At 54.8% G+C, this 22,370-nt stretch overlaps 2 protein-coding genes and 1 non-coding gene across 6 annotated transcripts in view; 1 reads left to right on the top strand and 2 right to left on the bottom strand.

Moving 5' to 3' along the window:
* CUNH17orf58 (chromosome unknown C17orf58 homolog) overlaps positions 1-14,694 on the bottom strand; it is a 197,063-nt gene extending 182,369 nt beyond the window's left edge. The window contains exons 1-4 of one of the 2 annotated variants that reach the window (XM_073660325.1): positions 14,067-14,694; positions 6,055-6,405; positions 4,968-5,045; positions 4,676-4,870 (exon numbers count right to left, since the gene is read on the bottom strand). In XM_073660325.1, coding sequence (XP_073516426.1) covers positions 4,676-4,870; positions 4,968-5,045; positions 6,055-6,325 — 544 coding nt within the window. In that variant the 5' untranslated portion in view covers positions 6,326-6,405; positions 14,067-14,694. Of the gene's footprint in view, positions 1-4,675; positions 4,871-4,967; positions 5,046-6,054; positions 6,406-11,562; positions 11,759-14,066 lie in introns of those variants that run through there. The other variant, XM_073660324.1, reaches the window with a different exon arrangement.
* Positions 14,695-15,193: 499 nt separating this feature from the next.
* TRNAR-CCG (transfer RNA arginine (anticodon CCG)) lies at positions 15,194-15,266 on the bottom strand. Its single transcript has one exon. It is a non-coding gene; the product is annotated as a tRNA-Arg (tRNA).
* Positions 15,267-15,400: 134 nt separating this feature from the next.
* Positions 15,401-22,105, top strand: KPNA2 (karyopherin subunit alpha 2). Of its 3 annotated transcripts, none has more exons than XM_073660322.1 (12): positions 15,401-15,523; positions 17,363-17,525; positions 18,151-18,261; positions 18,344-18,484; positions 19,395-19,483; positions 19,571-19,839; positions 19,918-20,012; positions 20,091-20,354; positions 20,428-20,661; positions 21,127-21,309; positions 21,388-21,537; positions 21,617-22,105. In XM_073660322.1, exons 3-12 carry the CDS (start codon positions 18,193-18,195, stop codon positions 21,707-21,709), a joined length of 1,587 nt encoding a protein of 528 aa, XP_073516423.1. In that variant the 5' UTR covers positions 15,401-15,523; positions 17,363-17,525; positions 18,151-18,192; the 3' UTR covers positions 21,710-22,105. The 3 variants fall into 3 exon arrangements, with proteins under 3 accessions (XP_073516423.1, XP_073516422.1, XP_073516424.1); XM_073660321.1 differs by having other exon boundaries at positions 15,439-15,583; XM_073660323.1 differs by lacking the exon at positions 15,401-15,523 and having other exon boundaries at positions 17,356-17,525.
* The last annotated feature ends 265 nt before the right edge of the window (positions 22,106-22,370 follow it).

Raw genomic sequence — 22,370 nt, 5'->3', positions numbered from 1 at the left:
GAGCCGTGTATCTAATCCTATCCTGTGTGATACTGTCTGGTGAGCCGTGTATCTAATCCTCTCCTGTGTGATACTGTCTGCTGAGCCATGTATCTAATCCTCTCCTGTGTGATACTGACTGCTGAGCTGTGTATCTAATCCTATCCTGTGTGATACTGCTGAGCTGTGTATCTAATCCTCTCCTGTGTGATACTGTCTGGTGAGCCGTGTATCTAATCCTCTCCTGTGTGATACTGTCTGGTGAGCCGTGTATCTAATCCTCTCCTGTGTGATACTGACTGCTGAGCTGTGTATCTAATCCTATCCTGTGTGATACTGTCTGCTGAGCCGTGTATCTAATCCTCTCCTGTGTGATACTGTCTGGTGAGCCGTGTATCTAATCCTCTCCTGTGTGATACTGTCTGCTGAGCCGTGTATCTAATCCTCTCCTGTGTGATACTGTCTGCTGAGCCATGTATCTAATCCTATCAGGTGTGATACTGTCTGCTGAGCCGTGTATCTAATCCTCTCCTGTGTGATACTGACTGCTGAGCCGTGTATCTAATCCTCTCCTGTGTGATACTGACTGCTGAGCTGTGTATCTAATCCTATCATGTGTGATACTGTCTGCTGAGCCGTGTATCTAATCCTCTCCTGTGTGATACTGTCTGCTGAGCCATGTATCTAATCCTATCCTGTGTGATACTGACTGCTGAGCCGTGTATCTAATACTCTCCTGTGTGATACTGTCTGCTGAGCCGTGTATCTAATCCTATCCTGTGTGATACTGACTGCTGAGCCGTGTATCTAATCCTATCCTGTGTGATACTGACTGCTGAGCCGTGTATCTAATCCTATCCTGTGTGATACTGACTGCTGAGCCGTGTATCTAATCCTCTCCTGTGTGATACTGTCTGCTGAGCCGTGTATCTAATCCTCTCCTGTGTGATACTGACTGCTGAGCCGTGTATCTAATCCTCTCCTGTGTGATACTGACTGCTGAGCTGTGTATCTAATCCTATCATGTGTGATACTGTCTGCTGAGCCGTGTATCTAATCCTCTCCTGTGTGATACTGTCTGCTGAGCCATGTATCTAATCCTATCCTGTGTGATACTGTCTGCTGAGCCGTGTATCTAATCCTCTCCTGTGTGATACTGTCTGCTGAGCCATGTATCTAATCCTATCCTGTGTGATACTGTCTGCTGAGCCGTGTATCTAATCCTCTCCTGTGTGATACTGACTGCTGAGCCGTGTATCTAATCCTCTCCTGTGTGATACTGTCTGCTGAGCCATGTATCTAATCCTATCAGGTGTGATACTGTCTGCTGAGCCGTGTATCTAATCCTCTCCTGTGTGATACTGACTGCTGAGCCGTGTATCTAATCCTCTCCTGTGTGATACTGTCTGCTGAGCCGTGTATCTAATCCTCTCCTGTGTGATACTGTCTGCTGATCCGTGTATCTAATCCTATCCTGTGTGATACTGTCTGGTGAGCCGTGTATCTAATCCTCTCCTGTGTGATACTGTCTGGTGAGCCGTGTATCTAATCCTCTCCTATGTGATACTGACTGCTGAGCTGTGTATCTAATCCTATCCTGTGTGATACTGCTGAGCTGTGTATCTAATCCTCTCCTGTGTGATACTGTCTGGTGAGCCGTGTATCTAATCCTCTCCTGAGTGATTCTTTCTTCTGAGCCGCGTATCTAATCCTATCCTGTGTGATACTGTCTGGTGAGCCGTGTATCTAATCCTCTCCTGTGTGATACTGACTGCTGAGCTGTGTATCTAATCCTATCCTGTGTGATACTGCTGAGCTGTGTATCTAATCCTCTCCTGTGTGATACTGTCTGGTGAGCCGTGTATCTAATCCTCTCCTGTGTGATACTGACTGCTGAGCCGTGTATCTAATCCTCTCCTGTGTGATACTGTCTGGTGAGCCGTGTATCTAATCCTCTCCTGTGTGATACTGTCTGGTGAGCCGTGTATCTAATCCTCTCCTATGTGATACTGACTGCTGAGCCGTGTATCTAATCCTCTCCTGTGTGATACTGTCTGGTGAGCCGTGTATCTAATCCTCTCCTGTGTGATACTGACTGCTGAGCTGTGTATCTAATCCTATCCTGTGTGATACTGCTGAGCTGTGTATCTAATCCTCTCCTGTGTGATACTGTCTGGTGAGCCGTGTATCTAATCCTCTCCTGTGTGATACTGTCTGGTGAGCCGTGTATCTAATCCTCTCCTGTGTGATACTGACTGCTGAGCTGTGTATCTAATCCTATCCTGTGTGATACTGTCTGCTGAGCCGTGTATCTAATCCTCTCCTGTGTGATACTGTCTGGTGAGCCGTGTATCTAATCCTCTCCTGTGTGATACTGTCTGCTGAGCCGTGTATCTAATCCTCTCCTGTGTGATACTGTCTGCTGAGCCGTGTATCTAATCCTATCCTGTGTGATACTGTCTGCTGAGCCGTGTATCTAATCCTCTCCTGTGTGATACTGTCTGCTGAGCCGTGTATCTAATCCTTTCCTGTGTGATACTGTCTGCTGAGCCGTGTATCTAATCCTATCATGTGTGATACTGTCTGCTGAGCCGTGTATCTAATCCTCTCCTGTGTGATACTGACTGCTGAGCTGTGTATCTAATCCTCTCCTGTGTGATACTGTCTGCTGAGCCGTGTATCTAATCCTATCATGTGTGATACTGTCTGCTGAGCCGTGTATCTAATCCTCTCCTGTGTGATACTGACTGCTGAGCCGTGTATCTAATCCTCTCCTGTGTGATACTGACTGCTGAGCTGTGTATCTAATCCTATCATGTGTGATACTGTCTGCTGAGCCGTGTATCTAATCCTCTCCTGTGTGATACTGTCTGCTGAGCTGTGTATCTAATCCTCTCCTGTGTGATACTGTCTGCTGAGCCGTGTATCTAATCCTATCCTGTGTGATACTGTCTGCTGAGCCGTGTATCTAATCCTATCCTGTGAGATACTGTCTGCTGAGCCGTGTATCTAATCCTCTCCTGTGTGATACTGTCTGCTGAGCCGTGTATCTAATACTCTCCTGTGTGATACTGTGTGCTGAGCTGTGTATCTAATCCTATCCTGTGTGATACTGACTGCTGAGCCGTGTATCTAATCCTATCCTGTGTGATACTGTCTGCTGAGCCGTGTATCTAATCCTATCCTGTGTGATACTGTCTGCTGAGCCGTGTATCTAATCCTCTCCTGTGTGATACTGTCTGCTGAGCCGTGTATCTAATCCTCTCCTGTGTGATACTGACTGCTGAGCCGTGTATCTAATCCTATCCTGTGTGATACTGCTGAGCCGTGTATCTAATCCTGTCCTGTGTGATACTGTCTGCTGAGCTGTGTATCTAATCCAATCCTGTGTGATACTGTCTGCTGAGCCGTGTATCTAATCCTCTCCTGTGTGATACTGTCTGCTGAGCCGTGTATCTAATCCCATCCTGTGTGATACTGTCTGCTGAGCCGTGTATCTAATCCTCTCCTGTGTGATACTGTCTGCTGAGCCGTGTATCTAATCCTGTCCTGTGTGATACTGTCTGCTGAGCCGTGTATCTAATCCTCTCCTGTGTGATACTGACTGCTGAGCCGTGTATCTAATCCTATCCTGTGTGATACTGTCTGCTGAGCCGTGTATCTAATCCTCTCCTGTGTGATACTGTCTGCTGAGCCGTGTATCTAATCCTGTCCTGTGTGATACTGTCTGCTGAGCCGTGTATCTAATCCTCTCCTGTGTGATACTGACTGCTGAGCCGTGTATCTAATCCTGTCCTGTGTGATACTGACTGCTGAGCCGTGTATCTAATCCTACCCTGTGTGATACTGCTGAGCTGTGTATCTAATCCTATCCTGGGTGATACTGCTGAGCTGTGTATCTAATCCTCTCCTGTGTGATACTGTCTGCTGAGCCGTGTATCTAATCCTATCCTGTGTGATACTGTCTGCTGAGCCGTGTATCTAATCCTGTCCTGTGTGATACTGACTGCTGAGCCGTGTATCTAATCCTACCCTGTGTGATACTGCTGAGCTGTGTATCTAATCCTATCCTGTGTGATACTGCTGAGCTGTGTATCTAATCCTGTCCTGTGTGATACTGTCTGCTGAGCCGTGTATCTAATCCTGTCCTGTGTGATACTGACTGCTGAGCCGTGTATCTAATCCTACCCTGTGTGATACTGCTGAGCTGTGTATCTAATCCTCTCCTGTGTGATACTGTCTGCTGAGCCGTGTATCTAATCCTATCCTGTGTGATACTGTCTGCTGAGCCGTGTATCTAATCCTCTCCTGTGTGATACTGTCTGCTGAGCCGTGTATCTAATCCTATCCTGTGTGATACTGTCAGCTGAGCCGTGTATCTAATCCTATCCTGTGTGATACTGACTGCTGAGCCACGTATCTAATCCTATCCTGTGTGATACTGTCTGCTGAGCTGTGTATCTAATCCTATCCTGTGTGATACTGTCTGCAGAGCCGTGTATCTAATCCTCTCCTGTGTGATACTGTCTGCTGAGCCGTGTATCTAATCCTCTCCTGTGTGATACTGTCTGCTGAGCCGTGTATCTAATCCTCTCCTGTGTGATATTGTCTGCTGAGCCGTGTATCTAATCCTCTCCTGTGTGATACGGTCTGCTGAGCGGTGTATCTAAGCCTCTGGTGGTGGTACACTACTCACCCAGCTGGAGGTGTGGGCGGTGTGGCTGGCAGGGCGGGGAGTGAAGGGCGAGGATGGTGACCCTGGAGAAGGCCCCGGTGTCGGGGGTGAGGTACAGCCGGCCCGTCTTGTACGCTCCTCCGCTGCTCACCAGGACGGTCAGGATGTGGGCTCCTCCGCCGACCGAGTCCACGTCATGGATGATCCCGTCCACGGCTGCGGGGGAGGGCGGTTATGGTACCGGACAGTTAGGGTACCGGGCGGTTATGGTACCGGGGGCTGCCCCGTAGTCAGGTGTCGGACAGGTACTCACCGAAGTCGTTGTGGCAGTACGCCTCCTGCTCTGCGCACTCTCGGTGACACTCCACCGCACACGTCCGCTTCGCACCATCTAGAAGACAGGAGGGGTGGGATTTAGTGCAGTGTCTGATCCCACCGGGGGGCGCTGGGCTCCTACTGTAAAGGTCACTATTTATTGTTAGTGAACGTCCATGTCAGGGTTCCACCGAGACGACAGTGGGGAGATCACGCAATATCTAGCCATTGCCATCACTCTTTTGTCAGGGATCCGCGGTCACATGGTCCCGACTACTCACTATGTAGGTAACAGCAAGCAACCAGTGAGCGTATGGCGTCACACATCTGGATTCCAAAGCATGGAATATGTGTTTAACGCCCTCCGTACGGTCACCGTCAGCTTCTCGATAGCCCAATTATTATTATTCGCTGCCACCACCGGCCAGATTTGAAATATAATACTGGCCTGGTAGGACGCCTGCGTTCTGGTAGCGTATATGGCTTCGGGGGAGGGAACGATTACAGGACAAAGGAAACAGAACTATTAAATGTTATATTTAGTCCAAAGGGGAGGCAGTGAATGCTCATCTATCCTCCGTGGACTCTTTTATGCCTAAGGAAGATCTGCCCACACACCTCCTGTGCTGACATCACGGGGCTGGACTCTAGCCTGCACATTTTATTTAAGATATCTGATTTTTGGGATAATTTATCACTGGTTGATCCCAGAAGCCCAAAAGTGATACTATATTGTCTATTATGGTTTTACCTTCATTTAGAGACCACACATGGCGTAGCTGTGATCCTTTATTCTGGTGTTCTTGCGCTACAGCTCCCCAGAGGGGCTTACATCTACGAAAAAATAAGCATCTTGTTCCTTGGCTGACCCTGCCGTTAAAAATATGGGTCCCCTAATAATCAGAATTATGCAACTTGAGCTATTCCATATATGGTTCCTCTTTTCTTAATATCTACCTGCAGCCCATTATTTCTATCTCAGTCTCACAGCTGCAGGGTCGTTACAGTTGTATCTTGTCCTGGCACACTGTAACGAGGCCGCTGCTGTGAGAGGTACTGTCAGGAGATGTTTCCGGCGGCCGTACCTTTCCTGAAGACCCTGCGGTGGGGGAGCGGGCCCCTTGGGTGACGGTTTGTCGGCCGTGCCGCCTCCCAGGCTTGGGGACGGCTTTTCTCAGGCCGGTTGCTCTCATGGTGCGGGACCCCGCTGCTGTGATTGTGGGGGGCCGTGAGGATGGAGTCCGGCTGGTACCGGTCCTGGTGGGCAGCGGCGGGGAGGCCGTCACGGTGCCGGTGGTCCTTCCTCAGGCCGGTGTGATTGTCCAGCAGCAGCTTCTTGTTCCCATCCCCCAACATGGAGAAACCGGACCTGGGGGCGCTGTGAGGACGGACCCCCACCTCCCGAGATGGCTTCAGGTCCAGGCCGTCTACACCATCTGAGGAACCAAACCGTTACTCCAGTCACATCCAGAGCTGCACAAATAGGACTATACTCGAGTCACATCCAAAGCTGCACCACAGAAGATTATACTCCAGTCACATCCAGAGCTGCACCACCGAGGACTATACTCCAGTCACATCCAGAGCTGCACCACCGAGGACTATACTCCAGTCACATCCAGAGCTGCATTACCGAGGACTACACTCCAGTCACATCCAGAGCTGCATCACCGAGGATTATACTACAGTCACATCCAGATCTTCACCACTGAGGATTATACTCCAGTCACATCCAGAGCTGCACCACCGAGGATTATACTCCAGTCACATCCAGAGCTGCACCACCGAGGATTATACTCCAGACACATCCAGAGCTGCACCACCCAGGATTATACTCCAGTCACATCCAGAGCTGCATCACCGAGGATTATACTCCAGTCACATCCAGAGCTGCATCACCGAGGATTATACTCCAGTCACATCCAGAGCTGCACCACCGAGGACTATACTCCAGTCACATCCAGAGCTGCACCACCGAGGACTATACTCCAGTCACATCCAGAGCTGCACCACCGAGGACTATACTCCAGTCACATCCAGAGCTGCATCACCGGAGAATATACTCCAGTCACATCCAGAGCTGCACCACCGAGGATTATACTACAGTCACATCCAGATCTTCACCACTGAGGATTATACTCCAGTCACATCCAGAGCTGCACCACCGAGGATTATACTCCAGTCACATCCAGAGCTGCACCACCGAGGATTATACTCCAGTCACATCCAGAGCTGCACCACCCAGGATTATACTCCAGTCACATCCAGAGCTGCATCACCGAGGATTATACTCCAGTCACATCCAGAGCTGCATCACCGAGGATTATACTCCAGTCACATCCAGAGCTGCACCAATGAGGACTATACTCCAGTCACATCCAGAGCTGCACCACCGATGATTACACTCCAGTCACATCCAGAGCTGCACCGCCGAGGACTATACTCCAGTCACATCCCGAGCTACATCACCGAGGAACCAAACCGTTACTCCAGTCACATCCAGAACTGCACCACCAAGAATTATACTCCAGTCACATCCAGAGCTGCACCACTGAGAAACCAATTCGTTACTCCAGTCACATCCAGAGCTGCAGCACCAAGGATTATACTCCATTCACATCCAGAGCTGTAGCACCGAGGATTATACTCCAGTCACATCCAGAGCTGCATCACCGAGGATTATACTCCAGTCACATCCTGAGCTGCACCACCCAGGATTATACTCCGGTTACATCCAGAGCTGCATCACCGAGGATTATACTCCAGTCACATCCAGAGCTGCATCACCGAGGATTATACTCTAGTTACGTCCAAAGCTGCATCACCAAGGACTAGAATGCAGTCACATCCAGAGCTGCAACACAGAGGAACCAAACCATTAGTCCAGTCACATCCAAAGCTGCACCACAAGGCTTATACTCCATTCACATCCAGAGCTGCATCACCGAGGATTATACTCCAGTCACATCCAGAGCTGCATCACCGAGGATTATACTCCAGTCACATCCAGAGCTGCATCACCGAGGAACCACACCGTTACTCCAGTCACATCCAGAGCTGCACCACCGAGGATTATACTCCAGTCACATGCAGAGCTGCACCACCGAGGATTATACTCCAGTCATATCCAGAGGTGCACCACCGAGGATTATACTCCAGTCACATCCAGAGCTGCACCACCGAGGATTATACTCCAGTCACATCCAGAGCTGCACCACCGAGGATTATACTCCAGTCACATCCAGAGCTGCACCACCGAGGATTATACTCCAGTCACATCCAGAGCTGCATCACCGAGGATTATACTCCAGTCACATCCAGAGCTGCATCACCGAGGACTATACTCCAGTCACATGCAGAGCTGCACCACTGAGGATTATACTCCAGTCACATCCAGAGCTGCACCACTGAGGATTATACTCCAGTCACATGCAGAGCTGCACCACCGAGGATTATACTCCAGTCATATCCAGAGGTGCACCACCGAGGATTATACTCCAGTCACATCCAGAGCTGCACCACCGAGGATTATACTCCAGTCACATCCAGAGCTGCACCACCGAGGATTATACTCCAGTCACATCCAGAGCTGCACCACCGAGGATTATACTCCAGTCACATCCAGAGCTGCATCACCGAGGACTATACTCCAGTCACATCCAGAGCTGCATCACCGAGGACTATACTCCAGTCACATCCAGAGCTGCATCACCGAGGACTATACTCCAGTCACATCCAGAGCTGCATCACCGAGGATTATACTCCAGGCACATCCAGAGCTGCACCACTGAGGATTATACTCCAGTCACATCCAGAGCTGCACCACTGAGGATTATATTCCAGTCACATCCAGAGCTGCATCACCGAGGAACCAAATCGTTACTCCAGTCACATCCAGAGCTGCATCACCGAGGACTATACTCCAGTCACATCCAGAGCTGCACCACCGAGGATTATACTCCAGTCACATCCAGAGCTGCACCACCGAGGATTATACTCCAGTCACATCTACAGCTGCATCACCGAGGAACCAAATCGTTACTCCAGTCACATCCAGAGCTGCATCACGAGGATTATACTCCAGGCACATCCAGAACTGCACCACCAAGAATTATACTCCAATCACATCCAGAGCTGCATCACCAAGGAACCAAATCGTTACTCCAGTCACATCCAGAGCTGCATCACCGAGGATTATACTCCAGTCACATCCAGAGCTGCATCACCGAGGATTATACTCCAGTCACATCCAGAGCTGCATCACCGAGGACTATACTCCAGTCACATGCAGAGCTGCACCACTGAGGATTATACTCCAGTCACATCCAGAGCTGCATCACCGATGATTACACTCCAGGCACAGCCAGAGCTGTACCACTGAGGATTATATTCCAGTCACATCCAGAGCTGCACCACCGAGGATTATACTCCAGTCACATGCAGAGCTGCACCACCGAGGACTATACTCCAGTCACATCCAGAGCTGCACCACCGAGGAACCAAATCGTTACTCCAGTCACATCCAGAGCTGCATCACCGAGGATCATACTCCAGTCACATCCAGAGCTGCACCACCGAGGATTATACTCCAGTCACATCCAGAGCTGCACCACCGAGGAACCAAATCGTTACTCCAGTCACATCCAGAGCTGCATCACCGAGGATCATACTCCAGTCACATCCAGAGCTGCACAAACGAGGATTATATTCCAGTCACATCCAGAGCTGCATCACCGAGGAACCAAATCGTTACTCCAGTCACATCCAGAGCTGCATCACCGAGGATCATACTCCAGTCACATCCAGAGAGCTGTACCACCGAGGAACCAAATCGTTACTCCAGTCACATCCAGAGCTGCATCACCGAGGACTATACTCCAGTCACATCCAGAGCTGCACCACCGAGGACTATACTCCAGTCACATGCAGAGCTGCACCACCGAGGACTATACTCCAGTCACATCCAGAGCTGCACCACCGAGGACTATACTCCAGTCACATGCAGAGCTGCATCACTGAGGATTATACTCCAGTCATATACAGAGGTGCACCACTGAGCATTATACTCCAGTCACATCCAGAGCTGCACCACTGAGGACATCTCCACCCTCAGATACAGAGCAATGTGCTGCAGAGCATCTCCACCCGCAGATACAGAGCAATGTGCTGCAGAGCATCTTCACCTGCAGATACAGAGCAATGTGCTGCAGAACATCTCCACCCTCAGATACAGAGCAATGTGCTGCAGAGCATCTCCACCCTCAGATACAGAGCAATGTGCTGCAGAGCATTTCCACCCGCAGATACAGAGCAATGTGCTGCAGAGCATCTTCACCTGCAGATACAGAGCAATGTGCTGCAGAGCATCTCCACCCTCAGATACAGAGCAATGTGCTGCAGAGCATCTCCACCCTCAGACACAGAGCAATGTGCTGCAGAGCATCTCCACCCTCAGATACAGAGCAATGTGCTGCAGAGCATCTCCACCCGCAGATACAGAGCAATGTGCTGCAGAGCATCTCCACCCGCAGATACAGAGCAATGTGCTGCAGAGCATCTCCACCCGCAGATACAGAGCAATGTGCAGCAGAGCATCTCCACCCGCAGATACAGAGCAATGTGCTGCAGAGCATCTCCACTCGCAGACATCGCTCTCCCAATCCACAGACATGCAGTGGATGCGACCTCTGCAGCACATGGACCCCAAAATATCTGGAACCCTCCATCAGTGGGCAGCAGTTTCAGGTCCCCCCTATCGGTGGGCAGCAGTGTCGGGGTCCCCCCTATCGGTGGGCAGCAGTGTCGGGGTCCCCCCTATTGGTGGGCAGTAGTGTCGGGGTCCCTCTTATCGGTGGGCAGCAGTGTCGGGGTCCCCCTTATCGGTGGGCAGCAGTGTCGGGGTCCCTCCTATCGGTGGGCAGCAGTGTCGGGGTCCCTCTTGTCGGTGGGCAGCAGTGTCGGGGTCCCCCTTATCGGTGGGCAGCAGTGTCGGGGTCCCTCCTATCGGTAGGCAGCACTGTCGGGGTCCCTCTTATCGGTGGGCAGCAGTGTCGGGGTCCCCCCTATTGGTGGGCAGTAGTGTCGGGGTCCCTCTTATCGGTGGGCAGCAGTGTCGGGGTCCCTCCTATCGGTGGGCAGCAGTGTCGGGGTCCCCCTTATCGGTGGGCAGCAGTGTCGGGGTCCCTCCTATCGGTAGGCAGCACTGTAGGGGTCCCTCTTATTGGTGGGCAGCAGTGTCGGGGTCCCTCCTATTGGTGGGCAGCAGTGTCGGGGTCCCTCCTATTGGTGGGCAGCAGTGTCGGGGTCCCTCCTATCGGTGGGCAGCACTGTCGGGGTCCCTCTTATTGGTGGGCAGCAGTGTCGGGGTCCCTCTTATCAGTGGGCAGCAGTGTCGGGGTCCCCCTTATCGGTGGGCAGCAGTGTCGGGGTCCCTCCTATCGGTGGGCAGCAGTGTCTGGGTCCCTCCTATCGGTGGGCAGCAGTGTCGGGGTCCCCCTTATCGGTGGGCAGCAGAGTCAGGGCCCTCACACCCACACACCCCTGGGCATCGCTGGCACTGGGAGGACCATCTAGGTCTATGGGGTGACACTCACCTTTGCGGGCGCCTGATGTGATGATGGTGATGATGAGGAGGATGGGAGTGCAGCGTATGGACCCAGGAGACATCCTAGTGCTGCTGTTCTGCCACCTCCGTCTTCGGCCCCCAGAGCCTCATGCTAATGAGGGGCGACTATGGGGGGAGGACACAGAGCGCAGCACGTCCTGTACTGACCCACAAACCCACTCACCCTGCCCCCCCATACTGCCTCCGCTCCCCCCATCCTGCCCCAGCTCCCCCCATCCTGCTCCCGCTCCCCCACATCCTGCCCCCGCTCCCCCACATCCTGCCCCCGCTCCCTTACATCCTGCCTCAGCTCCCCCACATCCTGCCCCCGCTCCCCCACATCCTGCCCCAGCTCCCCCCATCCTGCCTCAGCTCCCCCCATCCTGCCTCCACTCCCCCCATCCTGCCCCCGCTCCACCATATCCTGCCCCGGCTCCCCCACATCCTGCCCCCGCTCCCCCACATCCTGCCCCCGCTCCCCCATATCCTGCCCCGGCTCCCCCACATCCTGCCCCCGCTCTCCCACATCCTGCCCCAGCTCCCCCACATCCTGCCTCCACTCCCCACATCCTGCCCGAGCTCCCCCCATCCTGCCTCAGCTCCCCCCATCCTGCCTCCACTCCCCCCATCCTGCCCCCGCTCCCCCATATCCTGCCCCGGCTCCCCCACATCCTGCCCCCGCTCCCCCACATCCTGCCCCCGCTCCCCCATATCCTGCCCCGGCTCCCCCACATCCTGCCCCAGCTCCCCCACATCCTGCCTCAGCTCCCCCACATCCTGCCCCGGCTCCCCCACATCCTGTCCCCGCTCCCTTACATCCTGCCTCAGCTCCCCCACATCCTGCCCCGCTCCCCCACATCCTGCCCCAGCTCCCCCACATCCTGCCCCCGCTCCCCCATATCCTGCCCAGGCTCCCCCACATCCTGCCCCCACATCCTGCCTCCACTCCCCACATCCTGCCCGAGCTCCCCCCATCCTGCCCGAGCTCCCCCCATCCTGCCCGAGCTCCCCCCATCCTGCCTCCGCTCCCCCACATCCTGCCCCAGCTCTCCCACATCCTGCCCCAGCTCGCCCCATCCTGCCTCCGGCTCCCCCACATCCTGCCCCAGCTCGCCCCATCCTGCCTCCGCTCCCCCCATCCTGCCCCCGCTCCCCCCATCCTGCCTCAGCTCCCCCCAATCCTGCCCCCGCTCCCCCACATCCTGCCCCAGCTCCCCCCATCCTGCATCAGCTCCCCCCATCCTGCCCCCGCTCCCCCACATCCTGCCCCAGCTCCCCCCATCCTGCCCCGGCTCCCCCCCCATCCTGCCCCTGCTACCCCATATCCTGCCCCGGCTCCCCCACATCCTGCCCCCGCTCCCCCACATCCTGCCCCAGCTCCCCCCCCATCCTGCCCCTGCTCCCCCATATCCTGCCCCGGCTCCCCCACATCCTGCCCCAGCTCGCCCCATCCAGCCTCCGCTCCCCCCATCCTGCCCCAGCTCCCCCACATCCTGCCCCAGCTCCCCCACATCCTGCCCCAGCTCCCCCATCCTGCCTCAGCTCCCCCCATCCTGCCCCCGCTCCCCCACATCCTGCCCCCGATCCCCCACATCCTGCCCCAGCTCCCCTTATCCTGCCTCAGCTCCCCCCAATCCTGCCCCAGCTCCCCCCATCCTGCCCCCGCTCCCCCACATCCTGCCCCAGCTCCCCCCATCCTGCCCCGGCTCCCCCCATCCTGCCCCCGCTCCCCCACATCCTGCCCCAGCTCCCCCACATCCTGCCCCCGTTCCCCCACATCCTGCCCCCGCTCCCCCACATCCTGCCCCAGCTCCCCCCATCCTGCCCCGGCTCCCCCCATCCTGCCCCCGCTCCCCCACATCCTGCCCCGCTCCCCCACATCCTGCCCCCGTTCCCCCACATCCTGCCCCAGCTCCCCCCATCCTGCCCCCGCTCCCCCACATCCTGCCCCAGCTCTCCTCATCTTGCCCCCGCTAAGACCCGGTGTTACCAGCAATGAGGGGTTAATACCCGGTGTCAGGGATCGTCAGGGACGACAACGGGGGGATCACACAATATCCCACCGCTGCCGTCACTCTGTCAAGATTGAGCAGGGATTCGCGAGCACATGAACCCGACTACTCACTACGCAGCTATCGGCAAGTGAGCAGAAAGCGTATGGCGTATACACCACCGGTGTCCAACCCATGGAATATGTGTATACGCCCCCGTACGGTCACTGTCAGCTTCACGATAGCCCAATTGTTATTATTCACTGCCACCACCGACCCAGTTTGAATATAATACAGGCCTGGTAGGACGCCTGCTTTCTGGTAGCATATATGGCTTCGGGGGAGGGAACGATTACAGGACAAAAGAAACAGAACTATTAAATTTTATATTTAATCCAAAAGGGAGGCAGTGTTTAGGAAAAATATATAAGATTTTACAAAAGGAGACATTAAAATACATACGCAGTTACACAAAATAATAAGGATTAAAGAAGAAACTTACTATAAGATTGCAGAGACGATTCAGTATAGATGGAGGGGGGGGGTGCCTCAATGATTTGACTGTTATCGAACGTGATCCTTTGCTTATAGACTCTATACCCCCCAGCAATGAACACTGCCCCCCCCCTCCCTTTCCGCTGGGTCTTTTATGCCAAAGGGGGAGACCTGCCACACCAGCCTTCATATTTTTATTACAATCTCTAACTTCTGCGATAACTTATCGTTGGTGTGATCGCAGAAGCCCGAAAGTGATACCTTTCTCCAGAAACCACATATGACCTGGCTGAGGACTGTTATTCTGGTACCTGTGTGCCACAGCTCACCGGAGGGGCTCACAGCTACGGGAAAATACGCATATTGCTCCTTAGCTGACCCTGCCACTAAAAATATGGGCCCCATTATTATCGGAAGTATAGAACCTCCATATTCCATGTCGGCGCCGGGCAGAAGCCAGGAACAAAATCTTCTTCAGCTAGATGTAGATGCCTGTGTTACCGGCAGTGAAGGGTTAACGCCCGGTGTTACCGGCAGTGGAGGGTTAATACCCGGTGTTACCGGCAGTGAAGGGTTAACGCCCGGTGTTACCGGCAGTGGAGGGTTAATACCCGGTGTTACCGGCAGTGAAGGGTTAACGCCCGGTGTTACCGGCAGTGAAGGGTTAACGCCCGGTGTTACCGGCAGTGGAGGGTTAATACCCGGTGTTACCGGCAGTGAAGGGTTAACGCCCGGTGTTACCGGCGGTGAGGGGCTAACGCCCGGTGTTACTGGAAGTGGGGGGTTAACACCCGGTGTTACCGGCAGTGGAGGGTTAATACCCGGTGTTACCGGCAGTGGAGGGTTATTACGGGCAGTGGGGGCTCGCCGTCCTGTCAGGAGCTCCGCACATGCGCACTGACGGCCGCCGGGCGCTGAGGTAAAACGTCTGGCTCCTGTGTGAGGCGGCGCGGAGGGGGTCGCTCAGGCCGCTCCGCACATGCGCACTGACGGCCGCCGGGCGCTAAGGTAAAACGTCTGGCTCCTGGGTGATGCGGCGGCGCGGAGGGGTTCCTCAGGCCGCGGGACGCAGCTACTTCCGCAGAAGGAATTTTCTTCCGTTTTTATTTTTTTCTTCAAAACGAGATTCCGGAGCGACCCAGATGGGACTCGAACCCACAATCCCCAGCTCCGGAGGCTGATGCCTTATCCATTAGGCCACTGGGTCACCACACGTCTGCCAGCCTCACACACGTGCCTTACGTCTGACGACAGCGGAGGCCCCGCCCCTCTGATGACTGAAGCCAATCACAGCGGAGCATCAGCAGGAGAAGGCGGGGTCGTGAGATGGCTCACCTCAGAGCCGGGAGAGTGCCTCACAGCGCGGAGTGCAGCGACACCTAGCGGCGACATCCCGCTGCGTCATCCCGCGACCCGCACAGCTCAGTGCCGGCACGCTGCAGACGCGGGACGGGAGAACAAGAGGTGTGAACAATGCCGCCTTCTGCCGCTGCGGTTTTCCCTCCATCTTCCACATTGGGCACGGTCAGACTTTAGCTGAAGTGCAGATTTGATTATATTGTTATCAGACAAAGAGCTGACAATCTGATTGTATGACGATCTGACCAATATCTGGACCTGACAATCTGATTGTATGACGATCTGACCAATATCTGGACCAGACAATCTGATTGTATGACGATCTGACCAGTATCTGGACCAGACAATCTGATTGTATGACGATCGGACCAATATCTAGACCAGACAATCTGATTGTATGACGATCTGACCAATATCTGGACCAGACAATCTGATTGTATGACGATCTGACCACGATCAGGACCAGACAATCTGATTGTATGACGATCTGACCACGATCAGGACCAGACAATCTGATTGTATGACGATCTGACCACGATCAGGACCTGACAATCTGATTGTATGACGATCTGACCACGATCAGGACCAGACAATCTGATTGTATGACGATCGGACCACTATCTGGACCAGGCAATCTGATTGTATGATGATCTGACCAATATCAGGACCAGACAATCTGATTGTATGACAATCTGACCACGATCAGGACCAGACAATCTGATTGTATGACGATCTGACCACGATCAGGACCTGACAATCTGATTGTATGACGATCTGACCACGATCAGGACCAGACAATCTGATTGTATGACGATCGGACCACTATCTGGACCAGGAAATCTGATTGTATGATGATCTGACCAATATCAGGACCAGACAATCTGATTGTATGATGATGTGACCACGATCAGGACCAGACAATCTGATTGTATGATGATGTGACCACGATCAGGACCAGACAATCTGATTGTATGATGATGTGACCACGATCAGGACCAGACAATCTGATTGTATGATGATGTGACCACGATCAGGAACAGACAATCTGATTGTATGACGATCTGACCAATATCTGGACCAGACAATCTGATTGTATGACGATCTGACCAATATCTGGACCAGACAATCTGATTGTATGACGACCTGACCATTATCAGGACCAGACAATCTGATTGTATAACGATCTGACCAATATCTGGACCAGACAATCTGATTGTATGATGATCTGACCCCGATCAGGACCAGACAATCTGATTGTATAACGATCTGACCATTATCAGGACCAGACAATCTGATTGTATGATGATGTGACCACGATCAGGAACAGACAATCTGATTGTATGACGATCTGACCAATATCTGGACCAGACAATCTGATTGTATGACGATCTGACCAATATCTGGACCAGACAATCTGATTGTATGACGACCTGACCATTATCAGGACCAGACAATCTGATTGTATAACGATCTGACCAATATCTGGACCAGACAATCTGATTGTATGATGATCTGACCCCAATCAGGATCAGACAATCTGATTGTATAACGATCTTACCAATATCAGGACCAGACAATCTGATTGTATGATGATCTGACCCCGATCTGGACCAGACAATCTGATTGTATGATGATCTGACCCCGATCAGGACCAGACAATCTGATTGTATGACGATCTGACCAATATCAGGACCAGACAATCTGATTGTATGATGATGTGACCACGATCAGGACCAGACAATCTGATTGTATGACGATTTGGTTGTACGATTATCAGGTGGAGTCAGAGATATGTTCATCTATTATACGATGTCAGATACAATCCGGTTGTACGATGTCGCACCCAGTCTGCCGGTGATCGGGCGTGCTGTGTTGCTCCCAGTACTCGGCCCCTTCCTTGTCTTTGCCGTCCCTCTGCTTCTTCTTGACAGTCTGTACTTGCAGTCGGGACACACGGGGTTAACCTCGCGGGATCTGAACCGGCTTCTTTTGAACGGACCAATCAGCGCGCCGCTGTCTCACGAACGGACCAATCAGCGATCAGCTCCCCGGACATTTAAACTCGCGGCTGCCGGGAGCACGAGACATTCCGGAGAGAGAAGGCGAGGTGAGAGCATGTGCTGAGGCCCGGGGAGAGCGCCGGGGGGATCCGGGCCTGTGATGGGGGATCCGGGGAGAGCGCCGGGGGGATCCGGGGAGAGCGCCGGGGGGATCCGGGACTGTGGCCGGGGATGGGGGATCCGGGGAGAGCGCCGGGGGGATGGGGGATCCGCGACTCCGCACTCTGACGCCGGGGGATCCGCACTGTTCCCGGGGGCCCCGGCGGAGCTCGGGCTGCGGCGGTTGTTCTGGGCCTTGTAGTTCCCGGCAGCGGTTGATAACGGCTGATCCCTCCCAGGACGTTAACCCTTTACCAGCTCCGGCGGTCAGTTGGTTCCTGGGGACCCCTGAGGGTTTGTGAGGACCCGTGTGTGGGGGGGCTCAGGTGGTGCTGGGCCCCTGGTATCTGGGGGGCCCCTCGTGACCAGTTAGGGGTTGTCCAGTCTGCGCAGCAGCCTCCTCTTCCTGCCCCATATAGTGGTGGTAATGACCAGTGAGGGCCCCCGGGATCCGCACATCAGGGGCCCCTGATCATGTACCTGGGGCCAGCGGCGTGGCTGGGGTCCTGGGGTTGTCGGGAGGGGGGCCGTCTGGTTGTGCGCCATCCTCACCGGTGCGGTCTCTCCTGACAGGTGTGCTGTTTACTGATCCTGCTTTAACCCCTCGTTGTCGCCATGTCTAACAATGAGAACGCTGCCGCCGCCCGGCTGAACCGCTTCAAGAATAAGGGCAAGGACTCATCGGTGAGTGTCGGCCCCTGGGGTGGAGGCTGGGGGTAGTAGTGCGCCCCCTGGGGGCTGACCCTGACCCTTCATCCCTCCCCAGGAGATGCGGCGGCGCAGGGTGGAGGTGAACGTGGAGCTGCGCAAAGCCAAGAAGGACGACCAGATGCTGAAGAGGAGGAATGTCAGCGAGTTCCCGGACGAGCCCACGTCCCCCCTGCAGGAGAAGAGCCAGAACGGCCAGGTGAGCGGGGGGCCGCACTGGGCCTTCTGGGGGTCTCTCAGTCTAAGGACCCGGGGCGCAGCTTTCACATATCCGCACTGCTCTCCCTCTAGAGCTCTGGACGGTGGAGGACATCGTCCTCCTTGGGGGTAGTAGTAGTATAGCCTCGCTGACTCGCTCCTCTCCCTCTAGACCTCGGCCCTCTGGACGGTGGAGGACATCGTCCTCGCTGGGGGTGGTAATGCTGGGGGTAGTAGTGTATCCACGCTGACTCGCTCCTCTCCCTCTAGACCTCGTCCCTCTGGACGGTGGAGGACGTCGTCCTCGCTGGGGGTGGTAATGCTGGGGGTAGTAGTATAGCCTCGCTGACTTGCTCCTCTCCCTCTAGACCTCGGCCCTCTGGACGGTGGAGGACGTCGTCCTCGCTGGGGGTGGTAATGCTGGGGGTAGTAGTGTATCCACGCTGACTCGCTCCTCTCCCTCTAGACCTCGGCCCTCTGGACGGTGGAGAACATCGTCCTCGCTGGGGGTAGTAGTATATCCACGCTGACTCGCTCTTCTCCCTCTAGACTTCGGCCCTCGACGGTGGAGGACATCATCCTCACTGGGGGTAGTGGTCTTCCATGCTGGGAGTAGTAGTATATCCACGCTGACTCTCTCCTCTCCCTCTAGACCTCGGCCCTCTGGACGGTGGAGGACGTCGTCCTCGCTGGGGGTAGTAGTATATCCACGCTGACTCGCTTCTCGCCCTCTGGACGGTGGAGGACATCGTCCTCGCTGGGGGTAGTAGTAGTATAGCCTCGCTGACTCTCTCCTCTCCCTCTAGACCTCGGCCCTCTGGACGGTGGAGAACATCGTCCTCGCTGGGGGTAGTGGTCTTCCATGCTGGGAGTAGTAGTATATCCACGCTGACTCTCTCCTCTCCCTCTAGACCTCGGCCCTCTGGACGGTGGAGGACATCGTCCGCTTGGTCTCCGGCCCGGGCATTGACCTCCAGCTTCAGGCCACACAAGCTGCCAGGTGAGTGACCCTTGAGTGGGAGCCTTCTGCAGTCCCATGTAAGAGGCCGGCATTTGGGGGGTCATCATTGCTCTGCCTCATCTGCAGGAAGCTTCTGTCCCGGGAGCGGGAGCCCCCCATCGACCGCATCATCCAGGCCGGTCTCATCCCCCGGCTGGTGGGCTTCCTGGGCCGCACAGACTGCAGCCCCATCCAGTTCGAGGCCTCGTGGGCTCTGACCAACATCGCGTCCGGGACCTCTGACCAGACCAAGGCGGTGGTGGACGGCGGGGCGGTGCCAGCCTTCATCTCCCTGCTGGCCTCCCCTCACCCGCACATCAGCGAGCAGGCTGTGTGGGCCCTGGGCAACATTGCAGGTGAGGTCAGATTGCTGCACCCTCAGGTGGTGGCTGCAGCGCCTCCACAGGTGAAGTAATGCATTACACCTCCTGCAGGTGACGGCTCGGCCTACAGAGACCTGGTGATCAAGCACGGCGCGGTGGAGCCCCTGCTGGCGCTGCTGGCCATCCCGGACCTGTCCGCTCTTCCGGTAAGCCAGGACCTCTGCGCGGCACTGCAGTAAATCTTGGCGCCTCCTTGCCCCGTCTGACTCCCTCTTTGTCTCCAGACCGGGTATCTGCGCAATGTCACCTGGACCCTGTCCAACCTGTGCCGCAACAAGAACCCTGCGCCGCCCCTGGACGCCGTGCAGCTCATCCTGCCCACGCTGCTCCGCCTGATGCACCACGATGACCGTGAGGTCCTGGCCGACACCTGCTGGGCCGTCTCCTACCTCACCGACGGCGCCAACGACCGCATCGACGTGGTGGTGCAGACGGGGCTGGTCCCCAGGGTGGTGCAGCTGCTGGGGTGCAAGGAGCTGACAATAGTGGTGAGTGCTGGTCTCTAGGCCCCACATGCTGGGGGTTGTAGTTCAACAACATAACGAGCCATCTCTCCTGCAGACTCCCTGTCTCAGGACAGTGGGGAACATCGTGACGGGCACAGACAATCAGACCCAGCTGGTTCTGGAGGCGGGCGCCCTCGCAGTCTTCCCTGACCTCCTCACCCACCACAAGAACAACATCCAGAAAGAAGCCGCCTGGACCCTGTCCAACATCACAGCTGGGCGCCAGGACCAGATCCAGGAGGTGGTGAACCAAGGGCTAGTCCCCTACCTGGTGGATGTCCTGCGTAAGGTGGGTGTGGACTAGCTCTGCAGCAGCGCCTCTTCCTTTTCCTCCTCTGTGCTGGCGGCCCCCACCTCCTCATCCTTTTCCTCCTCCTCTCTGCTGGCGGCCCCCACCTCCTCATCCTTTTCTACCTCCTCTGTGCTGGCGGCCCCCACCTCCTCATCCTTTTCTACCTCCTCTGTGCTGGCGGCCCCCACCTCCTCATCCTTTTCCTCCTCCTCTGTGCTGGCGGCCCCCACCTCCTCATCCTCTTCCTCCTCCTCCTCTTCCTTTTCTTCCTCCTCCTCTGTGCTGGCGGCCCCCACCTCCTCATCCTCTTCCTCCTCCTCTGTGCTGGCAGCCCCCACCTCCTCATCCTCATCCTTTTCCTCTTCTGTGCTGGCGGCCCCCACCTCCTCATCCTTTTCTTCCTCCTCTGTGCTGGCGGCCCCCTTTTTACATAAGTATTGACGCCACGCCATCTACCTTCAGGGCGACTTTAAGACCCAGAAGGAAGCGGTGTGGGCGATCACCAACTACACGAGCGGCGGCACCATGGAGCAGATCATCTACCTGGTGCAGTGCGGGGTGATGGAGCCTCTGAGCAGCCTCCTCTCCACCAAGGACAGTAAGACGGTGCTGGTCATCCTGGATGCCTTCACTAACATCTTCTCGGTAAGAGCTGCTCCTCCCCTGGTAGTCACCGACCTCAGCCCCCCAGGTCAGACCCTTTAACCCCCTCTTGTCCTGCAGGCTGCAGAGAAGCTCGGGGAGACGGAGAAGCTGTGCCTCCTGGTGGAGGAGTGCGGAGGCCTGGACCAGATCGAGGCCCTGCAGTCCCACGAGAACGAGCAGGTGTACCAGGCGTCTGCCGCGCTCATCGAGAAGTACTTCTCCACGGAGGTGAGTGCAGGTGGATCACCACGGGGGTCCGCACATCTGCAGGGGGAGTTGTATCGTGTTAACCCTTCATTCCCTGCAGGAGGATGAGGAAGAAGCTCTGGCCCCAGAAGCTACCAGCGACGGCTACAACTTCCAGGTCCCCAGCGGTACACACACCACCTTCAACTTCTGAGCACTTAGTGGCCCCCGTCTCTCCATGTGACGGCGCCCTCCTCTGTACATACTGTGAATCTGCGTCTCTGTACATAGTTTTATATTTCTGAGCCCCTCCTTTATATTTCTGTGCCCCTCCTTTATAATTGTTGTTCCTGCTGCTCCCCCGCCGCTGGGTGGACGGTGACTGTGACCTCGTGTTTTATTTCCTCCTCATTCTGCTCCTCAACCTGAAGTTTAATAATGGGGCTGTTATAAGGCGATCTGTGCCTGATGGTTCTCAAAGGGTTAATGAGCGATTCCACTGACTGGGATCCGGACCCCTGGGGTCTCCGCGGCTCAACATTAAAAAAAAAAAAAAAAAAAGTTTGCAATGTAACATTAAAGGTGAAAAATAAAACATTTTCTAATTAAAGGCTTGTGTGAATTATAAACACCAGCAGAATAGTGAGTGCAGCTCTGGAGTATAATACAGGATGTAACTCAGGATCAGTAATGTAATGTATGTACACAGTGACTGCACCAGCAGAATAGTGAGTGCAGCTCTGGAGTATAATACAGGATGTAACTCAGGATCAGTAATGTAATGTATGTACACAGTGACTGCACCAGCAGAATAGTGAGTGCAGCTCTGGAGTATAATACAGGATGTAACTCAGGATCAGTAATGTAATGTATGT

This window comes from Phyllobates terribilis, unplaced genomic scaffold, assembly GCF_046119375.1.
Source record: "Phyllobates terribilis strain yellow unplaced genomic scaffold, ASM4611937v1 Scaffold_25__1_contigs__length_18738178, whole genome shotgun sequence".
Lineage (NCBI taxonomy): Eukaryota > Metazoa > Chordata > Amphibia > Anura > Dendrobatidae > Phyllobates > Phyllobates terribilis.
The sequence above is the reverse complement of the archived record's forward strand: the minus strand, read 5'-3'. Positions and strand labels throughout refer to the sequence as shown.